We start from the raw sequence: 26,433 nt of genomic DNA on the forward strand, positions 1-26,433 counted from the left end.
ACGGTCCAGACCCTCGCATAAGCTCTACTCAGAAAATAGTAAACTAAATTTATTCTTCCAATAGTTAGCTAACGTTAGTTTAAGTTGTATGAAAAAAATTAAACCTATCAAAATCAAATGGAGAGAGTGTATTAAATAAGAATATATTTAAAAAAGTTAAAAATTAACTATATTTTTGAACTGAAATGTGAATTATAATTTAAAATAAATAAAAAATAAAAAATAAAATTATCAAAATGAAACAAAGGAATGTTACAATTGACTTAAAGACTTCTACAAGAAAGAAAGATAGAATAATGCGCCCAAGAAATTGAATGTTTCTTTGACTTACATGTGCGCGTAAACGTGTCGTCCAACTGCATTGCCGGAGTCCAAAAGTTCTTCCATTTTCCAAAAGTTTGCCGCAGTCAAAAGTCAATGCTCAGAGCCCGCGGTTAGGACGAAATTGAAGAGTCTACCAAGAGTTAGACGGTCCAGACCCTCGCAAAAGCTCTACTCAGAAAATTTGTTCAATTATATAAGAGATTCCGCTATGGTAATTGGTACATACTTTCAGCGAGCAACCTAGCTAATTGTGATCGACCCACTTCAGAAAATCTGCCATGGGCGAGAAAGAACAGGCTAAGCCTTTGGCTCCGGCATCCCACAGGATCCACGTAGAGGAAGGAGCTGAAGCTCAGTCCATGGAGACTAAAAAGTACAACAGGAGGAGGTGCATCAAATGCTGTGGCATCTCTACCGCCCTCATATTGATTCTAGCTGCGACCATGTTGGTGCTTGCTTTCACCGTATTTCGCGTTAAAAAACCCGTTTTGAAGATGAACTCCGTCAAGGTCGAAGGATTGGACGTTGCTATGGAGGCAAATTTTCGTCTGGGGACAAACGTGACACTTGTAGCAGATGTCTCGATGAAAAATCCGAACGTGGCCTCCTTCAAGTTAGATAATTCGACGACTTATCTTTTCTATGGTGGCAAGATGGTTGGGGAAGCCAAGACTCCGCCGGGGCATGCCAGGGCGAGGCGGACGATGCATATGAATATCACGGTGGATATTCTGGCAGATCAACTGCTGGATGTGCACCGGCTGTGGAGTGATCTGCAAGCAGGGGCTTTGCCTATGGGTAGCTACACAAGAATAAGTGGTAAAGTCAACATTTTAAACATCATTAAGAAGCATGTTGTTGTGAGAATGAATTGCACTATGACTGTTGATATCCACAGCCAGTCCATGAGGGATCAGGACTGCAAGAAACATGTTTCCTTCTAGATTGAGTACCGGTTAATTAATTAGGATTTTATATTTATATTTTTGAGGGTGTATGGTTTCAGAATTAATTTGGTAGAATCCTAAAGATAGATAGATCATTCCATGCTTGCATCAAGCGATGGAATGAAGAATATGCATTCCGGCATGTAAAATTCAAAAATTGAGAGCATTCTGGTCAAGAATTTGTATGTTTATCTTATCCGTGCAAATATGCATGTACACATAGCTTATGATATCAATAATGGCTACTTGAGTATTTTTTTGATACTATCATATTCTTGACTGGTTAGAGAATTTGTACGACTACTAGCTATGGCCGATGCAGAATACTTTTTTTCTTTTTCTTTTTTTTTTTAAATGATAACTGTTGTATAATCTAATTTATTCTACACTAAAGGGAAGGGACAGACCTAAGAAAGCCCAAGAGTAATCCGGAGAGGACTAAACCACCACTAGATCAAACGGATCCACTACGCACCCGATTGAATTTTTTAAACAAAATTACTTTTTAATATGGCAATTGGTGAGAGGCAAGAATGTACTATATATCAAGTTTTAATACTTTGATGGTGGCTATCGGTCCAAAGGCTGGTGGTTGCCTATGCCGAATACATTAAAAGTCTTTTCGTTAATTTTTTGTCCAACATGAATTACATAGTCTCTTGCAAATTAAAATAGCGTGAGTAAATTTTACCTGCCGACTAATCTAAATTACCCGATTTCATAGTGGGTTGAATAAAATTCTCAGGCCTATTGGGTTGGGTGCCAGACCAAGTCAACAAGCAGCCATTATCCTCCTGGGACGACACGAAATTGATCGTGGAACAACTTACTAGTCACTGGTCTAGAGTCCAGACATAGACTAGCCCAATTCGGGTGGTAAAATAGTTCCATTGTGTTGATATATGGACTGTAGGTTTAATAACACTACGCGAATAACGCATATACGTATTATTGGGCTCTTCAATCAAAATAGTACTTCAGTCCAGAAGCACCCAAATGTAAAAGATTTAATTATTGAAAGAAATGAAGTTTAACTGAGTTTTCAGCTTCTTCGTGTTTCCCAATTTACCATATCGAGAAGATGAAAAAAAAGGGTTTTAAGGTGGCTCCTAAAAAAAGGCACGCGAGGTTTCCCAAATTAGAAACTGCACTATTTATGGCCATATACTACAAGGAACAGTTTCATGAATCTGAGCGAGGTTTATGCTCAAAACTATAATTATCCTTCAAGTTTTCTTTTCGCTGCTTTTATGATCTTATATCAACTACAGCTTCACACTTTTCTTGGACATGATTATATATATACATCCCTTCCATGCATGAACTTGCAAGGTTTTTCCCTCCCGAAGGGCATATGGAACACTTTTGTCTTTGGGTGGCGGATTTGTACTTTTATGATCAGCTCCTACAGTTTTGACTTTTCAGACCTGAATTTTTTTTTAACGCAACGATGATACTTGTATAATCTACTTTAATTTAGTCTAACGGAAAAGTGGTCGACGAAAAAATTGTCGGAGTCCCACCCTCACCAAGATTTAAATGTCTTGGTGGTACCAACAGCCCAAGAAGTTTGAGCCATGATTCATCAAATCTGTTTAGAACATTCTTTGCATAAATTTTTTTTGTCAGAAAAAAAAAAGAAAGAAAATAAAGTCAAATACTCATAGAATTAATTAAAAGTGGAAAATATGCTAAATTTTGACATTAAGACTTTAGGGAAGTGCATTTGTATGCTCGACCTGGACCCCGGATTAAGCTCGGATTAAGCTACATATAATACCCTTGAGATCTCCCATTTCCGGGGGACCGTGAATATGTTAGTAGTACATGAGAATGATTTCTGGGCATTGAAGGGATTTAATTTGAAAGGGTTGATAGCCAGGCGTTTGGACCTTCCATCCAAGTCTTAATTACGTATATATCTCATGGTCCTTGGCCCGCAGAAACCCTCCCCAACACGCGCGCACCAACAAGGCAAAATACCACTCCCATCAATTCAGTGCTCTGAGCTCTGCTGTCTAGTGTCTGCTCTTCTTTGGTTCCTTTCGGCTTTTCGTGTCATATGGGTTTCGTCAAGTAGGTGGAGTAACTCGCTTGAATTTACCTACCACATCTTTTGGAAGAGATTTTAACCTAGTACTACATCCATATTGATTTGACCAGGCAAAATTTCTCTTGCCCTTCTATTTTTATTTTTTTTATCATTTGTTTTCTTGATAAAGTTTGACTTGTCAATCGGATCCAATGAGTCGACTTTCATAGGATCGAATTCAACTCATTTAATTTATAATATTTTTGGATTTTGAAATATGATTTTTAGGTTAATAAATGTGAAACTCATACTCAATTTACATAAAATTTGAATTGCGAGTCTTATTCGAATTTAGTTCAAACTCACTTATTACTCATTAATTTTCTTAATATAATTACTACAACTATTAAGTTGTAAAATTAATTTAATATTTACAAGACTACAACATTAAAACTAAATATGAACAAGTAATAGTTTTTAAAAGGTATATAAATCAAAAAATTTTCAACAATATTTATATCTAATTCATTCAAAATACATGAAAAATAGTAATAAAACATGTGGTCATAAACCAATACATTTTCAAATATTGGACTTTTTTGTCACCTTGTGATTTGAATCCAAACATGTTTGATGATTTGTGTTTCTAGACCAAAAAAAAAATCAACCAATATTATGCTAATACAAAAATTTACTCAAACAATAAGAAAAGTTAGATATTCAGTTATGCATTACTAATTTTTGGTCTCAAGAAAAGTTAGTAGAAGAATTTTCAGATATATTTTTGTGTTTTATAATTTGTATATATTTAGTATTAAATAATAATATATTTGGATATATAATTATACATAATATCAAAATATAAATATTATATATATAGGTAATTAAAGGGCCGGACCTATATCGGGTTTGAGTCTAATAAGGTTCAAACTTGGCTCATATTAATTCGAACTTAATTTTTAGATTCAAATTTAGACAGACTGAGTAAAAAGTCGGACTTATCCGACTTTTTCTCAAGCCAAAAGAGCCGAGATCAGATTGATCTGACTCCATTGACAGTCCTAGATAAAGTGAATTGAAATCAAGGTCCTACAGTGGTAATAACTCACTTTTGAATCAAGGGCCTTCAACTTCAAGCCGATTCTCCTTCATGATCTACTCTGAGTCGCCACCTTTCCAGTCCTTGAACAATTGCATTAATATATAAACGGTCAAGTAGACGGATGGATAAAGCTACATTGCTACTACAATAATGCCAGACTACAGTAGCGAATATCAAAGCTAATGGTCAAAGGAGCGAGGGACAAAGCTTTCTCACTGCTTTAGTAGCCCCAAACCAAATTCCGCCACAAGGAGACAAATTGAATCTCCCACGTACATTTCATCAAGATAGGAATAGGGAAGTATCAACATCAAGTATCTTCACGAGTTCCAATAGGAATGGAGTCCTGTCGCGGACCATGCTTAGTAAATATGGGAAATGGTAGAGCCTTTTAAGGAATTGAACAACCTACGATCAAGATCATGTTGATGTTGGACTCGTTTGAATTCGAAAAAAGTTTAATTATTTAATAAATGAATCAAATTTAAATATAATATGAGACTCATTTAATAATTAAGTCTAATACAAATTTATTCGAATAGTTCATGGATACATATATAACTATATTAAATGTATATTATATTTTACTAAAAAGGAGTAATTGTACATAAATTAGTCTAATATTATTTGTTTTTTTAAATCAAGAAACACAATTAAGCTTGTTCTAAATAACGCATTATATATTAAAAATATAATTAAATTATCTCCGAATTCAAATTCGATCTTGAGCTCAAGTTTGAATTTGGCTCATTTAATTTAATTAGTCGATTTCGAATTCGAACTCAAGTATTTATACAAATAAGTGAATCAAATTGGACTTAAACCCTATTCGTATAATATAGGATCAAAACTTGAAAACGAATATTTGACTCATTAAAAGTTTCAGACGTGGCTGTGTTTGGTGTAGTTGCAACGTTGCATATGTTATAATTTGATATATGCTTGTAGGCCCGGCTATGCTGCAACGTTTTTAAACCTGAACTGAAGAGCGAACTGAAAAATCTTTCGATTTACGATTCGATCGGTTCAATCGATTCGATCTCGATTCAAAGGTTTAATAATTTTTTATTCATTTTAATATTAAGAATTATGAATAAAACTAAAATATTTATTTTAAAAATAAATACTTAATAAAAACCGATTAAACCTCCCAATTTTAACCGATTCAACCAGTTATTGACCGATTCAATTAATTCTTTGATTTTTTATTTGAATTGAACCGAAGGCATGGCCAGATCACGATTCAACAAGTCGAGCCGGCTGATCCGATTCGATTTTCAAAACATTGCTATGCTGTTGGATTGATTTGATGTACATGAATAAAATTATGAATATAATAAAATTATATCACCGTACATTATATTACGTAAACAAGTATAATAATTAAAAGTCCCAATTATACTTGCCCGTGGTCTGTAAATAATGGACTAGTCAGGTAAAGACGCAATATACAATTTCGTATATTTGTCCTTGAAGTTTCATCCTCGCCCACACAATCTTCTCACTAATCTGTTCCTTTTCCAGTTCTACGACCTTTCGTGTTTGCACTTGCAGCAGCTCGCACGATCGTATATTTTCTCCTCTTTGAATGGAAGACAGGACAGGAACAGGGAAAGGCGTAAAAAGAAAAAGTGAAGCGGAAAGGAAGAATCTCACTGCTATTGTTGTAGGTACTTTCTCCAATTTCTTGAACTACTCCCCCAGTGAGAGACCAAAAGACATTTTCTTCTTTACCGGCGAGTTCGATAATGAACAAACACCAAGAAACTGGACTTTCCGATTTTCCTCCTCATTTTTCATTGTTAACGTGAATCAAACATTTCCTCAAAGAATGTTAATTACAAAAATTCAACTCTACAAAAAAATCCCAAGTGCTGCTTTTCAAAATCATTTTGCTGTTCCAAAGAAATTCAACAGGAAAGATCAAATCAAACCCTTTACTAATAAATGAACTGTGCCAAATTTGAGAGCACAGTTCAAACACTTGAATTCGTCCTTGATTACATGTAGCTAGCACTACTATTGTGCTCTCAAATTTCTGACCATCCTTACAAAATACAGAAAAATTCTAACACGTGATATTACTAGCATACCCCTTCCTTTCCCATCACAACTTTGCAAGTAAATACCGGAGTAATAATTGATTACTTACATTAATTGAGATATTTACAGCAAAACGAAGCAGAGGTGATAATTGATTACTCATTTCCCAGTCAATGCCGTCGCTTACATCAAAGAAGACATACCCTACCAGCCTACCAAACTAGGGCATCTCTACTCCTTACTTTTCACTTCATTAATTAATAAGTTTTGATACCACTTTACATAAATTAATATTTATCTACGGCTACTACTACTCCATCAAGCACTTACAAACAACCTACTCAAGTACAGCAATTAATTGTAAATAAATCTACGAATTTACTAATAAGTAAACCATCACGGGGTGAGTCTCCTTACAATTGCATGTCCCTCTGGCTATCTCTCTGTCTTTCTCTCTGAACAGGGACAGAAGGGATCAAGAATCTGTTGATTCACTACTAACTCACCGATTTCTCATGTGACGGATCGCTTACTGAACGTGATAGAATCGAAGCCTCCAAATCTACAATGCATGTCATCGTTTAAAATGATTAAGAACATAAGTATTCATTACCACATTACACCATCTTTTTGAGGTTTAGCTCCTACACCTCTGAGAATTTCTCAAGTTTTGATATCCGTTTGTTTTTCCGGTGATTATTCAGTCACATATTTGGAAAACTAAAAAAAAACCTTGAACGCATGTAACTGAAATACTACTATGACTGTCAATTTACTGGGTAAATTCTCGTTTACCTCTAGAAGCATTGAAAGATCTTTTGCAATGCAGGATGGCACTTTGGATCCCATCCTGTTGCTGCAACAGGGAATCATCCCGTCGATTCGAGGCTACAGGCGCCGCCGGAGCCGTCACCACCGACGACGACGCCGACCGACTTTTGCCCAAATGCTTACAGACAACGCGGAGCCCAGCCTGTAAATTCCCCTGCTTCTGAGTGCTCTTCACTACATTACTCCCTCCCGCGACTTCACACGCCACCTCGCCCCCCTCACCACCGCCATTCCCTTTCATGGCAGTGGGTTTCTCCGTCGGAGACTTCACCTCCGCCGTCGTCGGAGGTGGACCAGCTCCGGGCTTTGGAAAGCTCAACTGCCCGGAAAATCTCAGCTTATCTCCATACCTTTTTGAAACGCGAACATAGAGCGGCTTAACTTTCTTCAGATACTTTTGCATGACATCTTTGGAAAACTTCCTCTCATCTGTAGGGCCATTCGAATCAGTGGTATTCTCAACGACGCCGTCGTTACTAGCATTCCGCTTAATTGACTTGCTGTTTGTTCCCTTGGAACTATTATCTCTGGTGAACAGAGAAACCAGAGGAACTTCTTCAACCTTCAACTTGACAGTGAAGAGTTTACTAGTCTGTTGCTTTCTTTCTTGATTCTCCGGTTTCTCCTGGGGTTCGGATTTTTTGTGGTTTTCGCGGGAATTGGACTTGGATTTGTTGAAGTTCAACATCTGGACGCGAAATTTGGTAGCGGATTTTAAAATGGAGGAAACTGGATGAAATTTTGGGAGAGCTTCGGCGGCGTTGAGAATCATGGAGGAAGAATCTATGGGAACGAGACGGCCTTTGAAGAACAAGTCATCGGAAGGAGAAAGCGAGACATTTGGATCGTTAGAGTCGCCGCTGGAGCTGGAGGAAAGCGTGAATTTAATCTCCTCTCCTTCTTCTCCTTCTTCTTCTTCTTCTTCTTCTTCTTCGTCATTTTCTACTTCTCCTCCATCACTCTTTACCTTTTCACTCACATTTTCTACTTGTTCATCAACATTCGGGACCAAATCTCTGTGGTCCTTCATTTGTTCCTCGGAGTCACTGTCGTCATCTTCTTCTGGAAGAGTGAATTCCAAGTCAAAGAAGGGACCATCGTCGCCGCCGTCAGAGTCGGAGTCTGAGGAGAAAGGACTGACCGCGGTGACTATGGTGGTGGTGGCGGCGGAAGAAGAGGAAGAGGAGTCTGCAGCGCGTAGGTTAGTAGGGCCGTCACATTTGAAAACTGCACCACCACCACGCCAGTACTTGAGTAAGCTAAATGCTTCCATTGTTGGTAAAGCCAGTATACAAGTTTTTGTTATTCTGCGGCTAGTTAACAAGACTTTGTAATAGCTATTACAGATAGAGATAAAAAGGATAAAGAAAAAAAAAATATCAAGAGCTTTGGGAGACAGAAAATGAAAATGAGAGAGAAAGAGTGTGTAATGTGGGTACTAAGTAGGGGGGGAGGGGTTGCAGGGGTGTGGCAGAATACTGCAGAGGGGCCTGAGGACTGAGGAGACAGAGGAAGGAAGGGTGCTGGTAAATGGTATGGGGTTGAAGAGAGGAGTACGGTTGTAGGGTAAGCTTTAATTAACCTTTTTTACCGGGAAAGAGGGAGAAGACGGGCGTGAATGTTGAAAGTGTTGTGAGACCTTTGCCACCAAGGACCAAAGACTAACGGGGAAGAATCTATTGGACTTCATTTGTTTGTTTGTTTGTTTGTTTGGAACACGACTTGGTTCAATGTAAATTGGATCCCTCGAATAGGTTTCGACAAAAAAAAATAAAAAATAGGTTTCGACGGAGTCAGGTCCTGGGGTCGAAATTCCGCAGCAACATCGGCTTCTCCGTGTGTTTAACGTGCTAAGTCTAAGTTGGGGCGCTGGACCGGACCGAAGTGGGATTAGTCGGGCCGCCTTTAAGGACTTGACCCGGACACCCACTCCGTCGACAAAAAAAAAAAAAAAAAAAAAAAGAATAGGTTTCGACATGAACACAAATTTATGGGTGTAAATTTACCGATCTAAGAGACTCGGACTCGCAAGTAACTTCATGAAAAGCCTGGTTCGAACTCGACATGGCTGAGTTTGAGCTATTTGATAAATTAATTGAGTTAAATTTGAATATAAAAATTAAAACTCAAGTACTCAAGAATTTTATCGGCCAGTGTATTTATAATAAAATTTCAATTATTTATTATAAAATTATGAATGAGATCAATTGCATTATAACATACCTTAACAGCATCGATTAATTTTATAATTTACTAAAACATCAATCTTGAGAACTTGAATGAGATGGATTAAGTTCAATCGAGTTCGATTAAACTTGATTGTATTTGGTCATGGTGAAGCTTGAATTCAAATAATATAAAATAAGTTACTTTGAAAAACTCAGCGAATTGGAACTCGAGTAATGCACTGCTCATTCTCGAATAGACTCTGTAGTAGATCTAAACACAACTCATTTGACATTACAACAAATCAAATTGACTGCTAGTCTTTTGTTAACAAGTTATAACTTGCCCTACAAATATGAGAACTCGTACTAGATGGGAAAAAAAAATAAGTTTATACTATGTAATCAAAGTTTGAACTTGCATTTGACAAGAAGTGTTTTACCATATATCATTACTATAATTTGAAAGCAAATTCATTGAAAAATTAAACCAAAGTTGAGCTCTGAAGTTTTCATTTAGCACTCAGATTTTAGCACTCTGATCAATGATTTGTTGAATCAGAAGCAAAATTGAATTTGGAGAATCAAATTCGAGGCCAGGAATCTTGGTTAAATGTTTCGATTTAGATTCATAATGAATTAGAACTAAAGCTAAAATTGACCATTTTGGTTGAGTTCGAACAGTCATTTTTATTTTCCAAAAAAAAGAAGAAAAAAGACCAAATTAGCTCTTTAAATATGGTGTGAGGTATTTTTTTTTCATATATTCTGTCTCATCTTTCTTTTTACCATGTACTATTTTTTTCCTTTACTAATAATAACATGAAAGTTTTATTTTATTTTGTAAAATTCATTTGACTATATTTTCTTTTCATTCAAAGCTCATTGTCATTTTTTTTAATTACAATTTTATAACTATAATTGAGTAGCTGTAATTAAAAGGAACCGAAACTTTAATCAGAATTAAAATCGAAATCGAAGTTTCAAAACTGCAACCCTATATGTGGCTGGAATGAAATAAATAATCATTAAAACATTCTTTATTTCACTTCTATATGTGGCTGGAATGAAAATACCAGAATTAGCTAAGTGGTAAAATGTTACGTAGTTAGGTAAATAGATTTTCAGAAGTGCCTTAATCCAACCATTTAATAATTGCTTAGAAAGAGCAAAAACAATCATAATATTTAACTAATAATAATATTAATTATATTGTATATATAATCTGAATGTCTTATATTCAACTCAAAAATTTGCTGTTATCGAGGCTAAATTTATGGTTTTCTTTGGAGAAGGGATTTGAGACTGTTACGGTTTCACTGTAAATTAAATTATTATGGTAAATTATTGGAATCAGTCCAATTATTAGGAGAGGATTGGTAAGTATGTTCTCGCTGTCAAATTTAAGTTTCAAATCCAACCACTATTGATAGATAGAGGTGGAAAAAGGGTGCGCCAAAGCAAAGGGTACGAGGGTTAAAAATGATAATAGTACACTGAAATTACTGTGGTAACTTTGTAAGGTGGTTTGGCTGCAGAAGAAAGAGTCATGTGATTGCAGGCAGAGCCCGCGTCAGATGTCAGTATGTATACGGCTGCAATGCAAATGCAAATGCAAATGCAGGCACGAATGTGCAGTGAGTAGCAATAGAAAGCCTTCAATGGATCATTTATTTAATTTTAGGCCCTTCCAAAATACATCTCTCAGTACTCCTTTTTTCAGGAATTTGGTAGTGCCTTAAGGTGTAGGGTAATTTACAAATAGTAGCCTAAAAAGGACGCAATTATTTATTGAGGTCCCTTCCATTCAATAATGGTCAGCCTCGTTTTCTAATGCCAAAATCAATCATCCACATGTGCGGTATTCTGGTAGAATGTTTAATGTTGAGTATCTCGTTTGGGATACCTCTCTTTCTTTTTTTACAGCGAAGCTCCAGTCACTTAATTCAAACCTAAATAAAATAAAGTGGCCGGTGCTTTACTTTCATTATATGCGCTGAGCCCCCAGAAAAGCAAGCAACAATACCATTTATAGCTGTTGCTAATATTGTAGTGTGTTGTTATTTTTGTACTGTTAGAACGGAAACGGCGTCGGATTATCTATCCAGCAATGGATTGAAGGCAGATATTTTCGGTCTCCATTTCCATTCCATTTTGGGATGGGCTTGTGGACCCTTTTTCTTTTTATTTTCTTTTCCATCCTGGGATAGACAATTATTTACCGGGTCGGGTCATTCAAGCCCACCATCTTCCACTTGGAACCTATCAGCTGATTTATCATTCTCCCCATATTTTCTTTTCTGTTTTAAAGAAGAAAACTCTAAACCAAGTTGTTAGAAACAAAAAAATGTAAAGGAAAGGGCTTAAGATTCATCAGATTACAAGAATCATATTCAACTCAACTGAAACGTCTCCGCCAAGTCCCTCCAGTTTGGCTCCGAAGAGATGGTCAAACTTTGGGGTACCCTTTGCCATGAACAAGTAAACTTAAGCCTGTTTGACTCGAGCCGAAAAGAAAAATGTTCTAAAGGAATGGATTTTGGACCCCATAACCCATTTCACAAATTCAAAAGGCGTCACACATTGCTATATTATTGTCTTGTTATCTTTATTTTATGGATCCTTCTTTATCTAAAGTTTAATCATCACGCAGAGATAGTTGAATTCTTTTTGGGCACTATAGTAGCAAACCATCATCCTAAAGCCACTTTAGCTCAGCCTCCAATTTGCCTAATGAGTAGTGACATTGAAGCTCAATTTCCAATGCTCTAACAAACATTCTGCTCCTTTTTTTTTTTTTTTTTTTTAAAGTATTACGTTTGTCCTACCAATCAAATGTTATCATTATTATTATTTGTCTTCTTGGCTTCAAACCTTAATTACCTATTGTTATGCTCCTGCTCCAAAAAAAAAAAGAAAAAAAGAAAAAAAAAAAGAAATACCTCTAGCACCACTAGGTTACTAACAACAAACTTTACAACTCAAGGTATTACCATGTTTCCCTCCGACCTCCACAATCATGGTCATCTTATTTAGTACTCCTATAAAAATACAATCATGGTGGAGATCCCGGAATTTGGAGCTTTCCCCTGCTTATTACTTTTATCATTTCTTTTCTTTTTTTTTCCCTTTGTTCTTTCTCTGTTATGGTCAACCATCCAAAAAGTTAAGGGCATTTCATTCCTCCCTTTCTAATGTGTTGTCATTTCATCAAAATATTTGCGAGCCCATCTGTATTGCTATTTTATGAATTTTTTATTAAAGAAATTGAACTATAATAATTTAATATATATAAAATAAAAAGATGATTGAAAATTGTATTTAAAGAAAACATAAATAATTTTGGATGAAAAATGGCAATCCAAATTAACAATGTCCAAGTTTCTAAAACATTTTATATAGACCCTGTTTGGCAAGTGAGTTTTTTGGGTGTTTGTCTAAAACTTTACTGTAGAAATTTTTTGGGTGTATGTAAATTTTTAAATATTTTAAAGTGTATAGTTTAGAAATTTTGAAATTTTTTTTAAAGTTACTGTAGTTAAAATTTTTAAAAAACTTGTAGCAGACAAATTTGGAAAAAAACTGAGATTCCAAACAGGCCCATAGATGTTACTTATTTGCTCTTCGCGTGATGATTTTCTCTAGAACTTGAAATTACAACAAAACTAGCTTAGAAATTTCTTTTTTTTTTTTTCAAAAAAAAACTTAATTTAAGACACATGGAGTAATGTAGATTGTTTCTCCTCCTCATTTGTTTCCACCCACCCCCACCCGGCCCCACCTTCCTTACAGTCCAAACATTACATGGCCTCGCTTCAGGCCCTACTCACCGTTTAAATAAAGTGTTTGCACATTTTTTATCCAAAAAAAAAAAAAAAAATTAGCTTTCATTTGTAGGAACAAGCTTAAACCATTGCCCCTCAGGATTTTCAGCACAATTAGGAACGTCATTGGAATTCTCGTCCAAGCACAGACACTTCCTAGTGACAACCACCGAGTCGGAAGAGTTCATCTCCAAGCACAAATATCCACCTTGGGCAGCAATGTGAAGCTGGGAGCTTGAAACCATTTTCCACAAAGTCGTTTGGTTCCCACAATCACTTGAAACAGTTGCCGGCTGACCATCACCAACAGCCCTTAAACACCCAAATGTCCCCTCGGCCTCCAGTTGAATTGAACTCCCAGCTTCCTGTTGTTTCCAGCGACCTGGACTTTGGCAATCACTACCCCGGACACTACCGTTATTTCCAATCTGGGCACATAGGCCACTCTGGGGATGATAAAGCTTGGAATGTGTTGTGTTATTCGACTTTGGATCTGCATGGCATAGAAACAAATTCACTATATATATTAAAGAGCATTTAGCATCATTAAGAAAATGAACATTTATTTTGTTTCCAGCGTCAGCTAGCACAAATTTGAAAGAAATGCATACTTTTTTTTTCATGCGGAAAATCTTGTCAAAAAAACAAGTTTGGTGATCATAATTCATACCCCAAATAATCTGTTTTACAAGCTGCAGCCTCCGCGAAAGAGTTGAGTTCCTGATGTGATCCCAGTTGACATCAAACATCCCATACACTTCCTCCAACTCAACCACGCCTTGCCTAAGTATATAGCTTCCCTGCAATGTCCACAAGGCCCAATCCAAATCGTGCTCGGCTACAAATGCCAACAAGCAACTCAAATACCTGTTATCTGCCTCATTCCCACCTCTTTGATCGGCTCCAAATTCACTCAAAAACAGAGGAACAGGGTTACTGCTGCTGACAACAAAAGCAGAATGATCCGCAAAACGTTGGCTCCTTTGTGCACATATCTGATTGGTTTGAGACAACCAGATTTGCCATGGAGTATCAAATGCATACCAATGCGCCTCGTACACCAGCTTGTTTGTGAAATTCAGTACTAGTGGCTTTTCCTTTACAAAACTAAGGTCAGTCTCGTACCCAAGACCTGAAACTATGATAAGCAAAGATGGGTTTTCTCCATGAATGACTGCTGCTCCTTGCGGGATGTACTCGTACCAATCATTTGTGTTCTGGCGTGGACCTCGTAGCTCATTTCTCATGCTCATGGCTACAACCTGTCGTATAAATGAAACTAAAAGTAAATAAATCATATTCTTGGTTGCTTAGTCGATGAATATGATTAGCAGTTTAGTAGATCAATAAGCTCAGTAGATTTCCTCCCAAAGCTTAATAATTACTACAGTAACCAGACCGCGTTCATGGATATATGTCATATGTTACTTACATTAGGAGCATCCTTGTACAGGTTTGCAACTGCAGTAAGGCCTTGTAACCATTCCTTGGGATCAAAGAATTCATCTCCAAAGAAACCATTTCCATCATCTCCACCACAGCACCATTGAGGTTTACTGACATGATTATCCAATATTACCATGATGTTCTTTCTCCCAAGCTCATAGACAACAGCCTTTTGGACCTCAACAACGGTGGCATCCAGCAATTGAGGATTATTCATTGCAATGCCTGCCACGGATCCATCGAGGCTCAACTGATTAAGGGACTCTCTGACTGTGAGGTTTCCGTAGTTTTCTCTGGTGAACATGAAAGTAGCCCACGTTAGCCGTACGCAGTTGAATCCCATCAAAGCTACATTGTCAACAATATAGGGCAATGGCTTCTTCTGCAGCCCCTCTACTATCAAGGGCTCTAAATGGCCTACCCAGTTGACACAAGTTAGCTTCACTCTGCTCCCAGTTTTATCATCAAGTATCCATCTTGAACTTGTTGAAAGAGGCAACGATTTGCTGAGTTTTGCAAATGAAAAAAGAAGAATCCATAGTAAGAATGTATGAAAATGAGAGGAGTTTTTCTCAGCCATTTTAATAGATGCAGAATGAACAAGACTACTACTACAACTTCAAATCTTCAATTCTAGTTTCTAGTAATTAGTAGTACTACAATTTTGAATGTGGCAGGGGACGTACTCTTACACTCTCCCATGGGTAATTAATTACTGCGCAACGACCTGTCAGGCTCTGATTAAACTCATTAAAGGAGGATGATATGCGCGATAGATAGATGATAGTTGTTTCCCATGATCCCATCCAAGTCCAACACAGCTTTCAAGTTCCAAAATTGATAAAGACTGAGTAAATCATCCCAAATTTCATTCTTTCCAAAATGAACTAGACCATCCACCCCATCACAAACATTTTTTTTCATAATCTTTATCAACGGCAGAATGGCACCAGTACAAAGGGGGCCACGTCGGATTGTGTTCACCAATTATTGGGTAATTTTGGGATGCTTAATGCTATGTTATCTACCAATCAGGAGTACTTTCTTGATTTTCATTTCTGTTTGCGCATTCGACAGCAGCGGTACAGGTAAGGATCTTGATCGCCGACCACGTTGCCGGATATCTTCTGAAGCATGTTCTTCGTTCATTGTAATTTTCATATCCGGGAAATTATATGAAAAAAAAAAAATGGAATCATAAACTAACTATCTAGGCCTTAGCTTTGGATGCTACAAATACAGTATTTCAGTACATGTTGCCGGTGAATAAGAAACTAAATATAGTGATCTCTAAATTAAGTACATGCATGGCTACAACTTCTAAAAGTGAACCAACAACGAAAAAATAATTTATACTTACAGTATATCGCTCTTACCAAAATTAAAAAAAAAAAACCACAAGGATGAAATCGTGACAATTTTCGGTTCAGTTTAACATGGACTAGATGTTTCAGTTATAATGAAAGAACAAAATAGTAGTACATGTTTGATTCGTAAATTCCACCAAAATATAAGAAAATCAAAGAAACATAAATTAAAACTCCAACAAGAAATTGAAGACTTTCAAATAAATATAAAGTCAACATCAAGGCTTGCCTTGCTATCTAGAAAACATAGTTGAAAGATTGATTCCTGAATGGACACGCTCTAATCGAACTTGACTTAAAACGCAACCAGGAGTTGCACCACTCTGCTGAAATTCATCCTAACTTAAGGATCCAATTCCTAAAAAAGAAATTAACCCAAAAAAAAAAAACAAAAATCTAGTGTATATTTGATTGAATGAGTTTGAACCATTGGCCCTGGGGATTTTGGGGATCATCTTCCTCAGGAACAATGCACTTGCTGGTTAGAATCCTTTTAGAATAGTATGGGTTGAATTCCAAGCACAAGTCATTCCCGTAATCATCTCTGCTGGCTAACTGGAACTGGGAATTCGGAGCCAGTTCCCAAGCACTTTGCCCTGTCAGGCATTCCCGCGTAAGAGCCACAGGTAATCCATCCCCAGTTGCTGTCAAACACAAGTCGCTTCCCTTCAATCTGATCGGTGTTCCCTCTCCTTCATAGCTCCATTGACTCGCATCCCAGCAATCAGTCGCACGAACCTCATTCTCGGCAACCTTGGCACAGTAACCACTCTGTGGATGGTACAATATCAAGTAATTTTTGACCTTTGATCTGGGATCTGCATCAGAAATTAAAAAGCAAGTTGGTTACCTGCTAAATTTGTACAAGAATTATTTAGTCGGGCCATCTAACAGTATATGATATATCCATTCAAGGAAAGCGTGCCAAGAATATTTTTCATGTAGGAAACAAATATGTACCAATGAGCGTCCGTTGTATAAGTTGCAGCTTGGTGTGAAATTGTGGATTTCTCAGAGGTCCCCAACTGGAATTAAACAGTCCAAATGTTTCCTCAGGATCGTGTTTTCCACCCCTAAGGTAGTAGCTTCCTTGCAGAGCCCAGAGGGCCCAATCAAGATCATTCTCTGCTAACCAACTTATGTAACAAGTCAAGAAATAGTTGTCGGCTGTGTTGTCTCCCATCTGATCACCACCAAATTCAGTAATAAACAGAGGAGCAGGATGTCTTCCCCTGAACAGAAATCCTACTCTATCCTCTACATCCTCGATCATATTTTTACACATCCAGTTCACCGATTTGTTTAACCATAGACCGTCCTGTCCATCGCTGAATGCGTACTGATGTGCTTCGTAGACCATCTTTTTGCCAATCCCCAATTTCAGGGGCTTTGTTTTGAGAAACCTGAAATCCAGATCATAATTCAGACCTGATACAAGTACTAAGACATTTGGATTAGCCCTGTGGATCGTTTTTGCTCCTTCCTCAACCCAGTGATACCAGAGAGTCTCATTCTGGCGTGGACCGCGGAGCTCATTCCTCAAGCTCATCGCCATGACCTGCACCAATTGTGATGGTTAAAAATGCTTTATTTCAAAGATATATTGAGTCAGCAGTAAAATGTGTACAGAAAACCCAAAACAAAACAAAACTAAGAAACAAAATCGAATAAGAAGTAGGAAAAGGAAAGGGGGCAAAAAAAAAAAAAAAAAAACCATACCATGTGCATATCCTTGTATCTTTTAGCCACTGTAGACAAGGCTCTTAACCATTCATGAGGGTCGAAATACGCATCTCCCCAGAATCCATTCCCATCATTGTCATTGCAACACCACATAGGCTTGCTAACTTGGCAATCAAGTAACACCATTACACCATGGGAGGCAACTGACTCGATAACAGCCTTCTGAGCATCCACAAGTGTGAGGCTTGCAAGTTGAGGATTATGTCTTTGGATTCCGGCGAGGGCATCCGTCAGGTTCAGATCCTGCAGATGCTGAGCCACTGTTACATGTGCATGGCGGGTGTACATGTAGACGGCCCAGGTGAGACGAATGCAGTTGAATCCCAACAAGGAAATGTGCCTAGAAATGTCATCCAAGGGACTTTTACTCAGCCCTTCTGGCAACATGGAGACGTGCCCTTCCCAGTTGGCGCATACGAGCTTCACTCGATCCCCAGTGGACTCGTCTATGATCCATCTGGATCTGGTAGATAAAGGGACTGCATGAGATGAGACTGCAAAGAAAATGAGCACAGTTGCTACAAGAATTTGCATGACTAATTTCCCACACTTGGTTTCTTCCGGCTAAAAAGTGTTTCTTTTTTTCCCCCTTCAATACTCCCAAGCCAAATCCTACTTTTATAGGCGCTATCCAGCTAACTGATAAGATATGATAACCTCATCAAAATGATTTTTGAAGAGTTTCAAAATAACGAGAAACAAAAGAAAAACAGCCGCTATTCAATTTCAGTTTCAACTTTAAAAATTTCAATTTCAAGAAGATTATTATTGGCAACAGCAAAGATTTTATTGTTAGTTATACAGCCATTATCGTTTATCAACAAACTAATTTTGTTTTATCTATACAAATAATGCTTTTAAAAACAAACGAAATCTGGCACACCGAGGAAAGACTATACAACTATTGAACACCAAGGTATGCTACTAGTTCATGAAATGACCATAGAACTAATAAAAAGACTTGCTGCAAACGAAGTTACTCGTCATTTGTCTAGTTAGGCATAACTTTACTCGTATAGTAGAGCATGAAAGTGCGATCATGTAAGTTACTTTCTGTTTTTGCATTAACGATGTGCAAGTAGACGAGGTAAATGTTCATTAAAATTGTTAACATATGTCTACCTAGATAATGGTTTCGATGAGGAGAACTAAACCGTTAGAGGCATTATCATTTAAATCATGTAAAGATCGATGGAGAAACTCTAATTGAAGAAGCTTTACTGGATAGAGATTAAAAAAAAAAAAGGGCAGCTAAGGCATGCATAGCTAATTAAAGATAAAGGGAAATTAACTTAAAATTTCGAAATTCCACTGCACTTGATCTTCCCCATAAGAAATAATGAATAATTTACCAGATAATGATGTAGATAAGGAGAACTAAACCATTAGAGGTGTAAAGATTGATGGAGCTCTTGATCTTTCCCATAAGAAATAATGAATAGTTTCCTAGATAATGATGTAGTTAGAGAGAACTAAACCGTTAGAGGCATCATCCTTCGAATCATTCTAACCATGTAAAGATTGATGGAGAAAGCTTTACTTGATGGAAATAAAAAAAAAAAATAAAATTGGCAACTAAGGCATGTATAGCTAATTAAAGTCAAAGGGAAATTCACTTAAGTTTTTTGAAATTCTAGTGCACTTGATCTTCCCCATAAGAAATTATGATTACAGTTAAAAAGAAGTACGTAAAAGAATGGCAAAATGATTTGATAACAGAAGAGCGCAAAAGATATACAAAAGCAATAAATTCTACTCTAGCAGTTAATTAGTTACTTTGATTCCATTTCAATGAACCTCGTGAAGTTCAAAATAGTTTATTTATAAGAGGTCATGCCATGGACGTTCCATTTCTTGTTAACCATAATCGATCCTTTCCTTGATTATTGTTTAGGGTGCAATTTTTACAAACCCTAATTGAGATTTAGGGCCGATTGTGGTTAACAAGAAATAGAACGTCCATAGCAAGATCCATCTGGTTATTGTCTTGTCATTGATTGTTGCTGTTGGATTATGTGAAAGGAAAAGTTGTAGTTCTCATGGCATGGCACTATATCTTAACCTAATTAATTGTTTCGCTTGGTGCTATATATTCATGCATAGTGCACTGTTCTTGTCGAAAAATGGTGCAAAATAAACTGATAGTTCCATTTCCTGGCAAAATACAATGCAAGTGTTTCCTACATCCTGCATCCATGAGAGCATCGTGGACTGTGGACGGATTGCCCCTTCATGTTGGGTTTTTCATTCGCTAATATCATCTTTGAATCAATTGAAAATGTTGTCGTCTTTCCCATACCATTAGGCAATAAATATTTGCAATAATATACACAGGGCTAGATATGAAGTATCTTGACGACTTGAAGCTTAAGAATCTGAGCTGTTTGAATTTCCAAAGCTCCATCTTAAGTAGGCATTTCACCCCCTTGCTATCTAGCTTTGCACGTAAATTTCTGTACCAAAGAAATCATGCAGAAGGGAAATCATGCTGCATTGTCGTTTATTTTATAACTTGTTACCTCAACCTTCCCGTAGGTGTTCATCTTTGTAGGTGCTGGCCCATTTGCTCGAATTGATAGCGCAAGAACTCCATCCAGCATAAGAAGCAGAAGAAAATGATTAAATATCTGAATATTTATGTTATACTTATGGTAGCTTTGTTTTTTTCCTTTCTTGGTTAGCAGATACTCGTAGTTAGGTATGTCAATGGATCGAATTTTATCCCGATCTAATGTATTTGAATATGATTTAGATTTAATTTCTCAAATTCAAACTCTATCCAGACCCAAATCCTGAGTCTAGGTAGGTTCTAATTTTTTATAGTTTATATTCAAATCCAAACCCATATTAGATCTTGCTCAAACCCATATATATATATATATATATATATATAATTAAATTATGTATATATATTAGAAAATTTATAAATATTTTAATATTCTATAGTTATTGGATTGAATACAATAAACTTCATGATTTTTTTTTTCAAACTAATTCGAATTGTCATTGTAATTAGTATAAATCTTTTCAGAAAAAGGAGAAAAAATAAAGATAAATAAACGAAAAATTTGACATAGATACAATTGACGTTTTCAAAATAAATAGAAACAGTCAATAGTAGTTTTTTTGTTTTTTTTTTTGAGTTTATGATATTGCATTTAACTTCTTGAAAATTAATTCTGTTATTTGAGAATAAAAATTATATGGTTTTTATATTTTTTTTGAAAACTATATTTTTTACATATTTTTATTTTAGTGCATTTATAAAAATATAACGGATACCCATTGGATACCCAAATTCAGAAGAGTCTGAATTTGAACTTATTTCTTTTAGAGCCTTAAGGGTGTAGGTCTAAATTTGGGTTTAACTAAATTTAACTGAGTCTGGATCAAAGGGATTCAATCCAAACTGTACTCATTGACATGCTTGCCTATAGGTAAGACTATGAAGTTGGGAGTACCTTTCATCTGAAAAATCATCTGCCACTATCACTATCACCATCACCATCCCAAGGGCAAAATCAATCCGGTCCCGATAAAACTCAGGAATCTGAGACATTGCGACTGCATTATCCTATTCCATCAATTAATACTATGGATTGACAAAATAATGTACCTGAAACGATTATACAAAACCTCAAAGGACCTAAGTACCAACGTGCAGTATTTAGTAGTCCCAAAATCCATAACAGAGTGCTTATCCGCAAGCCGAATGTCTACTTGGACTTCCTCTGGTCAGAAACCCGAGCTCCCACAATCTTGCAAACAGGTTCATTTTCAGGCAGAACAAGCTTTAGAGCAGGATGGACTTTGAGGTCACCCATGGATAGCTTCTGGCCGACTTCCAACTCACTCAAATCCAAATCTATATATGGAGGAATGACATCCGGTGGACAGAGGTACTTAACAGTTCTCTTGATGATATTCAAATAAGCCCCTGCCAGAATGATGACACTGTTAAAAAAAAAAAAAAGAAGGTGTTTTGTTCCCAAAGAGTAAATACTCATCAACTTAGATGAGGAAACAGTACAACCTACAGGATGCTAAACTAAAGAAGCAAAGCAATTGAATCAAAACAAATTAGAACAAGAAACCCCGCTTGTGTAAGACAACTGGATGTGAAGAGTAGATTGATGAAACATCAGCGTACCACCAACTATGCCTTACTCTACAAATTCAAAGAAAACACTTACCACTTGCAAACTCAACAATTCTAAGTCTTCTGGAGGGGAATTTAACTTGAGCGAAAAGCAAGAAAAGAAAAAACAGCAATTTAATACTTCTCGGGTACATATATCCACATGAATGTCTAAGCTAGAAATCAGAAATCAGACTTGGTAGAAGGCATATGTCTCAAATGAATAAAAACATTTCACAACTTCACAACTGGAAGACTATGACTGCAAAGATGTTTCATACCTTGCTTCAGACCAGGGCAGACATCCTCTCCTCTGAATACAAGAGGAACATCAACCTTTAAGAGAGCACTTGATGGGGCTCTTATGAAAGTAACATTAAGCACAGCGTCAGTTCCTGAATGCAGGTGAAGCTGACACATAGAAAGACATAGAGTCAAGATACACATAAGTGAAAAGCATTGAACCATATCAAATAAAATACTTGTAGTGCAAAATACACGAAAAAGGATTTGAACCGCGTGAGACTACAAGGCAATTACATAGTCCTAAAATCTTTTAAGGACCAATTTTTGAGTGGATAGTTACTGAGTTAATTAATCACTTCAAACTCACATTTCTTTTTAAGTAGTGAGCATGTATAGCCTAAGGTATATGTGCACAGCATGAAGTATGTAGTAGCAAAGGATGTGTTGCCACAAGAATGCTGCATGCCAGATCTAGGTTGTTACGTATACCCTCAGTGAACGGCCATGGGCATGGAATGCCAATTTGAGGACCAAAATTTGAACCCAAAAACAGAAGGACAATGGTGAAAGCTCCAAATGCAACTTCTGTTTCTATAGGTGAATTTTCAATGAAATTGATAAACTTCCATCAGGCCATTCAACTTCCCTCCTCTGTCATCCAGATCCCAAAAGCTTAAGCTAAAGACTCCAAGATCTCACTTATGCTTTCAGTGGCATGTATTTGTAGCTTGAAATCACAATCAGAGAATCTCAATTCAATATAAATTTTCTTTTCCTTTTGTTAATTAAAATGACTGAATAACAGACACCCCAGACTCAACCAAGTCTGCTTTCCATCCAACATTATCCACAACGACAATTGCAGACCTGCAATCCAAATATCATAAGCATTTTTCACCCCTATGGTCTTCTATTATTCTCCTAAAGAGTCAAAAAATAACCTGCACTTCGCACAGCTATTTCTTCCCCGATCCTCATATAAGAATTAGCAAGTGCAATTGCTAGAATTCTTCCAGGAAGCATTGTCTTTCCTAACTTCAAAATATAAACTTGTTGAACGTCAACCAAACCAATTACAGAATAACATAATTATCACCATTTAAACCATAGTTAGCAGTAATGCCACCATCTACCAATCCCCAAATACAATTCCTTTCAAAATTAGTTTATGTATTATACAACAAATATTATTAAGCTTCTTATAGTTATACTATAATCTCAGCTAAAGTATCCACAAATTACCTAGTTTTTCTTTTACGAAAAAAAATGCCACAAAAGTCGTTTCTTTAACTAACTTCACGAAATATGGAAAATACAATGCAGAATCTGCCTATAGACAACTAAACGACAAGACATGACATACCAATCTGGGCAAGACCCGAACTTTCTCAATTACTTCCTCGGACTCGAATTCTGGTCGGACCTCAAGATCATACACCCTTGAGAGGAAAAATGACCGACCCATTTGATTAACTAGCTTCTTGATCTGATTGTTTTGTACAGAGATAAGCCTTTTGTTGCCTCCGTGCTGCCCATCTTCTTGCTCGAATACTATGCTGGGAACCCGACCAACTTTTCTTTCTTTAGCACTAATGATCTTTCCGCTCTTGGCCCGTGGGATAGCGTGGATGGTCTCTGCATATTTGGGGTCGGGTTTTGGGAATCCCGGAAGATATTCGAGTGGCGGTGTGGAGGGAGCTTCGACCCGTTCTTGGAGAAGTGGAGCCAGGCTGAAGTAGCGGAGGTGGTGCTGGAGGATTCTGACCACCGCCGGTGACTTTTGGACCAGCATTTGGATTTCTGGGTCGGTTTTCCTACAGAAAATGATGATAAAAAATTGGAAAAAGGAATTTGTATTTTGTAGAGTTAGGATGAAGGAGGGCTTTAGGAGGGTTCTGACTTCTGACTGAGACAATTGGAGAATTGGTGATGGAGAATATTGCACGAAATTACTTTTGGGTTATTGGTCCGGGGTTCTGCCTTTTTTGGGACATTACAAATGGGCTGTCTTTTGGAGTCATGACGGTGAAAAGTGGTTGGTTTTATGAACTTTGGGCTACTTGTACACTCGTGTCACTGAGCTTAAACAGGATTTGTATTGGCCCAAAAAAGTGGTGTCCCCAAAAGCCATCAGTCTCTATTTTGACTTTTTAAACTCGCCCGGTTTCTCCTCTAACTTTCTAAGGTTTGGGGTCTCTCATTGGGCCCCGAAAAAAAAATTGGGGGGGGGGGTCCAAAAATTAAAATTAAGGAGCAGTTTGGTAAAATGCGAAGAACCACAAAAAATCATTGGTGAAATTAGGTGTTTTGTTTATTTTGGTCATGAAATTATTTATTTTTCCACTTAATTGTCGCTATGACTTGAAAATGTATTGAAAGTGTCGAATGCTCCTTATCCTTTTTCGTTTCTTAAATTTCGTCCGTCCCCCTTACTAATTTTTTTAATAGAAAAAGGTATAAAAAAATGTGGATGTGATATGTGTCTGATTGGCACCAAAAAGAAAAAGAAAAAGGATAAAAAAAAAAGTTTGCTTTAAAAGTGTGTGATTCTATTGTTCTTTCTCGTTGTTTGGCAGTGGTTAACAAACAAAGACACTAAAATGAAGGATTGCACTTAACCTCCAAAGAAATTGAGAAGACTGATCTCACTCTCTCTCATTTACTATCTTTTATCCTGAGTTGTCCTTTTTCTCTTGCTTTCTTTCTAGAAACTCGAAAACAATTTTGTGTAAGACCGATTTGGAGGGTACAGATTGATCATTTAGTTGTTGTTTGGCATGTCCTGTCTCTTCTCCAAATGGATGAATATGTAAATGATCACATTCTCAGGCATAATTGTGAAGCTGGCCCTCATATTTCATGAATGGCAGTTTGCCACGAGAAATGGGTCAGAATAAACGAAAAGAAAATGATAATAATAATTAAATAAGACCCAAAAAAAAAAAAAAGACGAACAAACAAACGATCGCCAGTGGGACGACCGGGGTCCCACCTAGTGGGGATTCTTAGAAGATTCACACATAAATTAACCAGTGCAACAATATACGTGGAAGGTAGCCCATGCACGCAATAACTTGTCATTCTTCTCCTCCTTAATTGCTAAGGCTCATGTTGGGTCTGTTTGGATTGTGTTTTATTTGGAATATTTTTTCTGTAGCACTTTTTGTGATATGATGTGTGTGAGATAAAAAGGTAATTGGGAAGATAAAAAGGTGTATTGAAAATTGTAATGATGATGTAAGCAGATAAAATTGGGGAAATAAAACACAATCCAAATTGCTACTTTTAGGGTTTATTTATAGAGAAATATATCGTAATGATTTAATATATATACTCCTTTCGTCCTACTTTGATAGTTCTATTTTCCTTTTTCGTCTGTCCCAAATTATAGTTCATTTTTCAATTGAAGAATGTAGTTGTATTTTAATTTTTTTAAAATACCCTTATTCAATGTAAGTTGTTGTTACTATAAACCTACCCCATTTAATAAGAGTTGATTCTTTTTTTACCATTAATTCAAGTTTCCATAAAAGTTGTACTCTAATTAATGTGAGGGTATTTTAGAAAAATAGCTACCTAAATTGATTGGTCTAACAAAGTTAATTACTTTTTCTTAAACTGTGTGAAAAAAATCAGGACTATCAAAGTGGGACGGAAGGAGTATATAATAAAAAAAATTATTTTTATAATTTTCTATGTAAAAAACAACAATCCAAACGTAAAAACTGCGTACTGATAGTCTGTTTTGATCCCATATCTACCTGATTTGTTGTGTAAATGAATATGCTTACGTTTATACATTTATTACATCCTTTAAATTTAGGCACATTTTAAATTAATTACACCCTTGCAACAAATAAGCATTCTTAGCAAGCGCACAATGAACACTTGTTAGCCAAAGTATGAATTAAAACCAACCCATACCAATAGAGAGTTTTACATTCAAGATGATGGGGTTCAAACATTCGAATTAGCTTTTTTTTTTTTTTTTTTTTAAATAAAATTAGATTGATAAAGTATATACATGTAAAAGAGGATGCTAGTTGTTGGGATGTGCATGTACATAGTGAGTTTAATGGGATCCGTTGGAAAAGCCTTCAGACTTTTATAGTACATCTTCTATCCATTACACTAGAATAGAGGACCTTCACAATTTCCATTACGTTCCTTAATCAGCACCCTCGAGTCGAGCTTCGAGTAAGTTCGGAACCAATCGGCAAAGCTT

At 36.6% G+C, this 26,433-nt stretch overlaps 5 protein-coding genes across 6 annotated transcripts; 1 reads left to right on the forward strand and 4 right to left on the reverse strand.

Moving 5' to 3' along the window:
* Positions 1–602: 602 nt before the first annotated feature.
* LOC113703333 (late embryogenesis abundant protein At1g64065-like) lies at positions 603–1,268 on the forward strand. Its single transcript, XM_072061182.1, has one exon. The coding sequence runs from the start codon at positions 603–605 to the stop codon at positions 1,266–1,268; it is 666 nt and encodes a 221-aa protein (XP_071917283.1).
* A 5,300-nt stretch (positions 1,269–6,568) lies between these two features.
* Positions 6,569–8,901, reverse strand: LOC113703337 (probable membrane-associated kinase regulator 2). The gene is made up of 2 exons (XM_027224659.2): positions 7,244–8,901; positions 6,569–7,010 (listed from the first exon to the last, which is right to left on the reverse strand). The coding sequence occupies exons 1-2, from the start codon at positions 8,550–8,552 to the stop codon at positions 6,946–6,948; spliced, it is 1,374 nt and encodes a 457-aa protein (XP_027080460.1). The 5' UTR covers positions 8,553–8,901; the 3' UTR covers positions 6,569–6,945.
* A 4,341-nt stretch (positions 8,902–13,242) lies between these two features.
* Positions 13,243–15,313, reverse strand: LOC113703609 (glycosyl hydrolase 5 family protein). Its single transcript, XM_027225036.2, has 3 exons — positions 14,701–15,313; positions 13,939–14,530; positions 13,243–13,761 (listed from the first exon to the last, which is right to left on the reverse strand). Exons 1-3 carry the CDS (start codon positions 15,292–15,294, stop codon positions 13,325–13,327), a joined length of 1,623 nt encoding a protein of 540 aa, XP_027080837.2. The 5' UTR covers positions 15,295–15,313; the 3' UTR covers positions 13,243–13,324.
* Positions 15,314–16,279: 966 nt separating this feature from the next.
* Positions 16,280–20,621, reverse strand: LOC140012860 (glycosyl hydrolase 5 family protein-like). Of its 2 annotated transcripts, XM_072061222.1 has the most exons (4): positions 20,344–20,621; positions 17,801–18,287; positions 17,042–17,639; positions 16,280–16,899 (listed from the first exon to the last, which is right to left on the reverse strand). In XM_072061222.1, exons 2-4 carry the CDS (start codon positions 18,209–18,211, stop codon positions 16,478–16,480), a joined length of 1,431 nt encoding a protein of 476 aa, XP_071917323.1. In that variant the 5' UTR covers positions 18,212–18,287; positions 20,344–20,621; the 3' UTR covers positions 16,280–16,477. The 2 variants fall into 2 exon arrangements, with proteins under 2 accessions (XP_071917323.1, XP_071917322.1); XM_072061221.1 differs by lacking the exon at positions 20,344–20,621 and having other exon boundaries at positions 17,801–20,323.
* A 754-nt stretch (positions 20,622–21,375) lies between these two features.
* LOC113703226 (uncharacterized) lies at positions 21,376–24,148 on the reverse strand. The gene is made up of 3 exons (XM_027224522.2): positions 23,572–24,148; positions 22,244–22,373; positions 21,376–21,761 (listed from the first exon to the last, which is right to left on the reverse strand). Exons 1-3 carry the CDS (start codon positions 23,998–24,000, stop codon positions 21,541–21,543), a joined length of 780 nt encoding a protein of 259 aa, XP_027080323.1. The 5' UTR covers positions 24,001–24,148; the 3' UTR covers positions 21,376–21,540.
* Between the last annotated feature and the right edge of the window lie 2,285 nt (positions 24,149–26,433).

Source organism: Coffea arabica, chromosome 8e, assembly GCF_036785885.1.
Source record: "Coffea arabica cultivar ET-39 chromosome 8e, Coffea Arabica ET-39 HiFi, whole genome shotgun sequence".
NCBI classification, from domain to species: domain Eukaryota; kingdom Viridiplantae; phylum Streptophyta; class Magnoliopsida; order Gentianales; family Rubiaceae; genus Coffea; species Coffea arabica.

Coding starts and splice junctions, on each gene's coding strand:
- LOC113703609 (XM_027225036.2), bottom strand. CDS start 15,294: ATGGCTGAGAAAAACTCCTCTCATTTTCATACATTCTTACTATGGATT. Junction 14,531..14,700: donor TGTACAAGGATGCTCCTAAT/GTAAGTAACATA, acceptor TTTATACGACAG/GTTGTAGCCATGAGCATGAG. Junction 13,762..13,938: donor TGTAAAACAGATTATTTGGG/GTATGAATTATG, acceptor TATGCCATGCAG/ATCCAAAGTCGAATAACACA.
- LOC113703333 (XM_072061182.1), top strand. CDS start 603: ATGGGCGAGAAAGAACAGGCTAAGCCTTTGGCTCCGGCATCCCACAGG.
- LOC113703226 (XM_027224522.2), bottom strand. CDS start 24,000: ATGCTGGTCCAAAAGTCACCGGCGGTGGTCAGAATCCTCCAGCACCAC. Junction 22,374..23,571: donor TTCGGGTCTTGCCCAGATTG/GTATGTCATGTC, acceptor TCTATGTGTCAG/CTTCACCTGCATTCAGGAAC. Junction 21,762..22,243: donor CTGCCCTGGTCTGAAGCAAG/GTATGAAACATC, acceptor TCATTCTGGCAG/GGGCTTATTTGAATATCATC.
- LOC140012860 (XM_072061221.1), bottom strand. CDS start 18,358: ATGCAAATTCTTGTAGCAACTGTGCTCATTTTCTTTGCAGTCTCATCT. Junction 17,640..17,800: donor GATACAAGGATATGCACATG/GTATGGTTTTTT, acceptor CAATTGGTGCAG/GTCATGGCGATGAGCTTGAG. Junction 16,900..17,041: donor TATACAACGGACGCTCATTG/GTACATATTTGT, acceptor TTTCTGATGCAG/ATCCCAGATCAAAGGTCAAA.
- LOC113703337 (XM_027224659.2), bottom strand. CDS start 8,552: ATGGAAGCATTTAGCTTACTCAAGTACTGGCGTGGTGGTGGTGCAGTT. Junction 7,011..7,243: donor ATCTTTCAATGCTTCTAGAG/GTAAACGAGAAT, acceptor CATGCATTGTAG/ATTTGGAGGCTTCGATTCTA.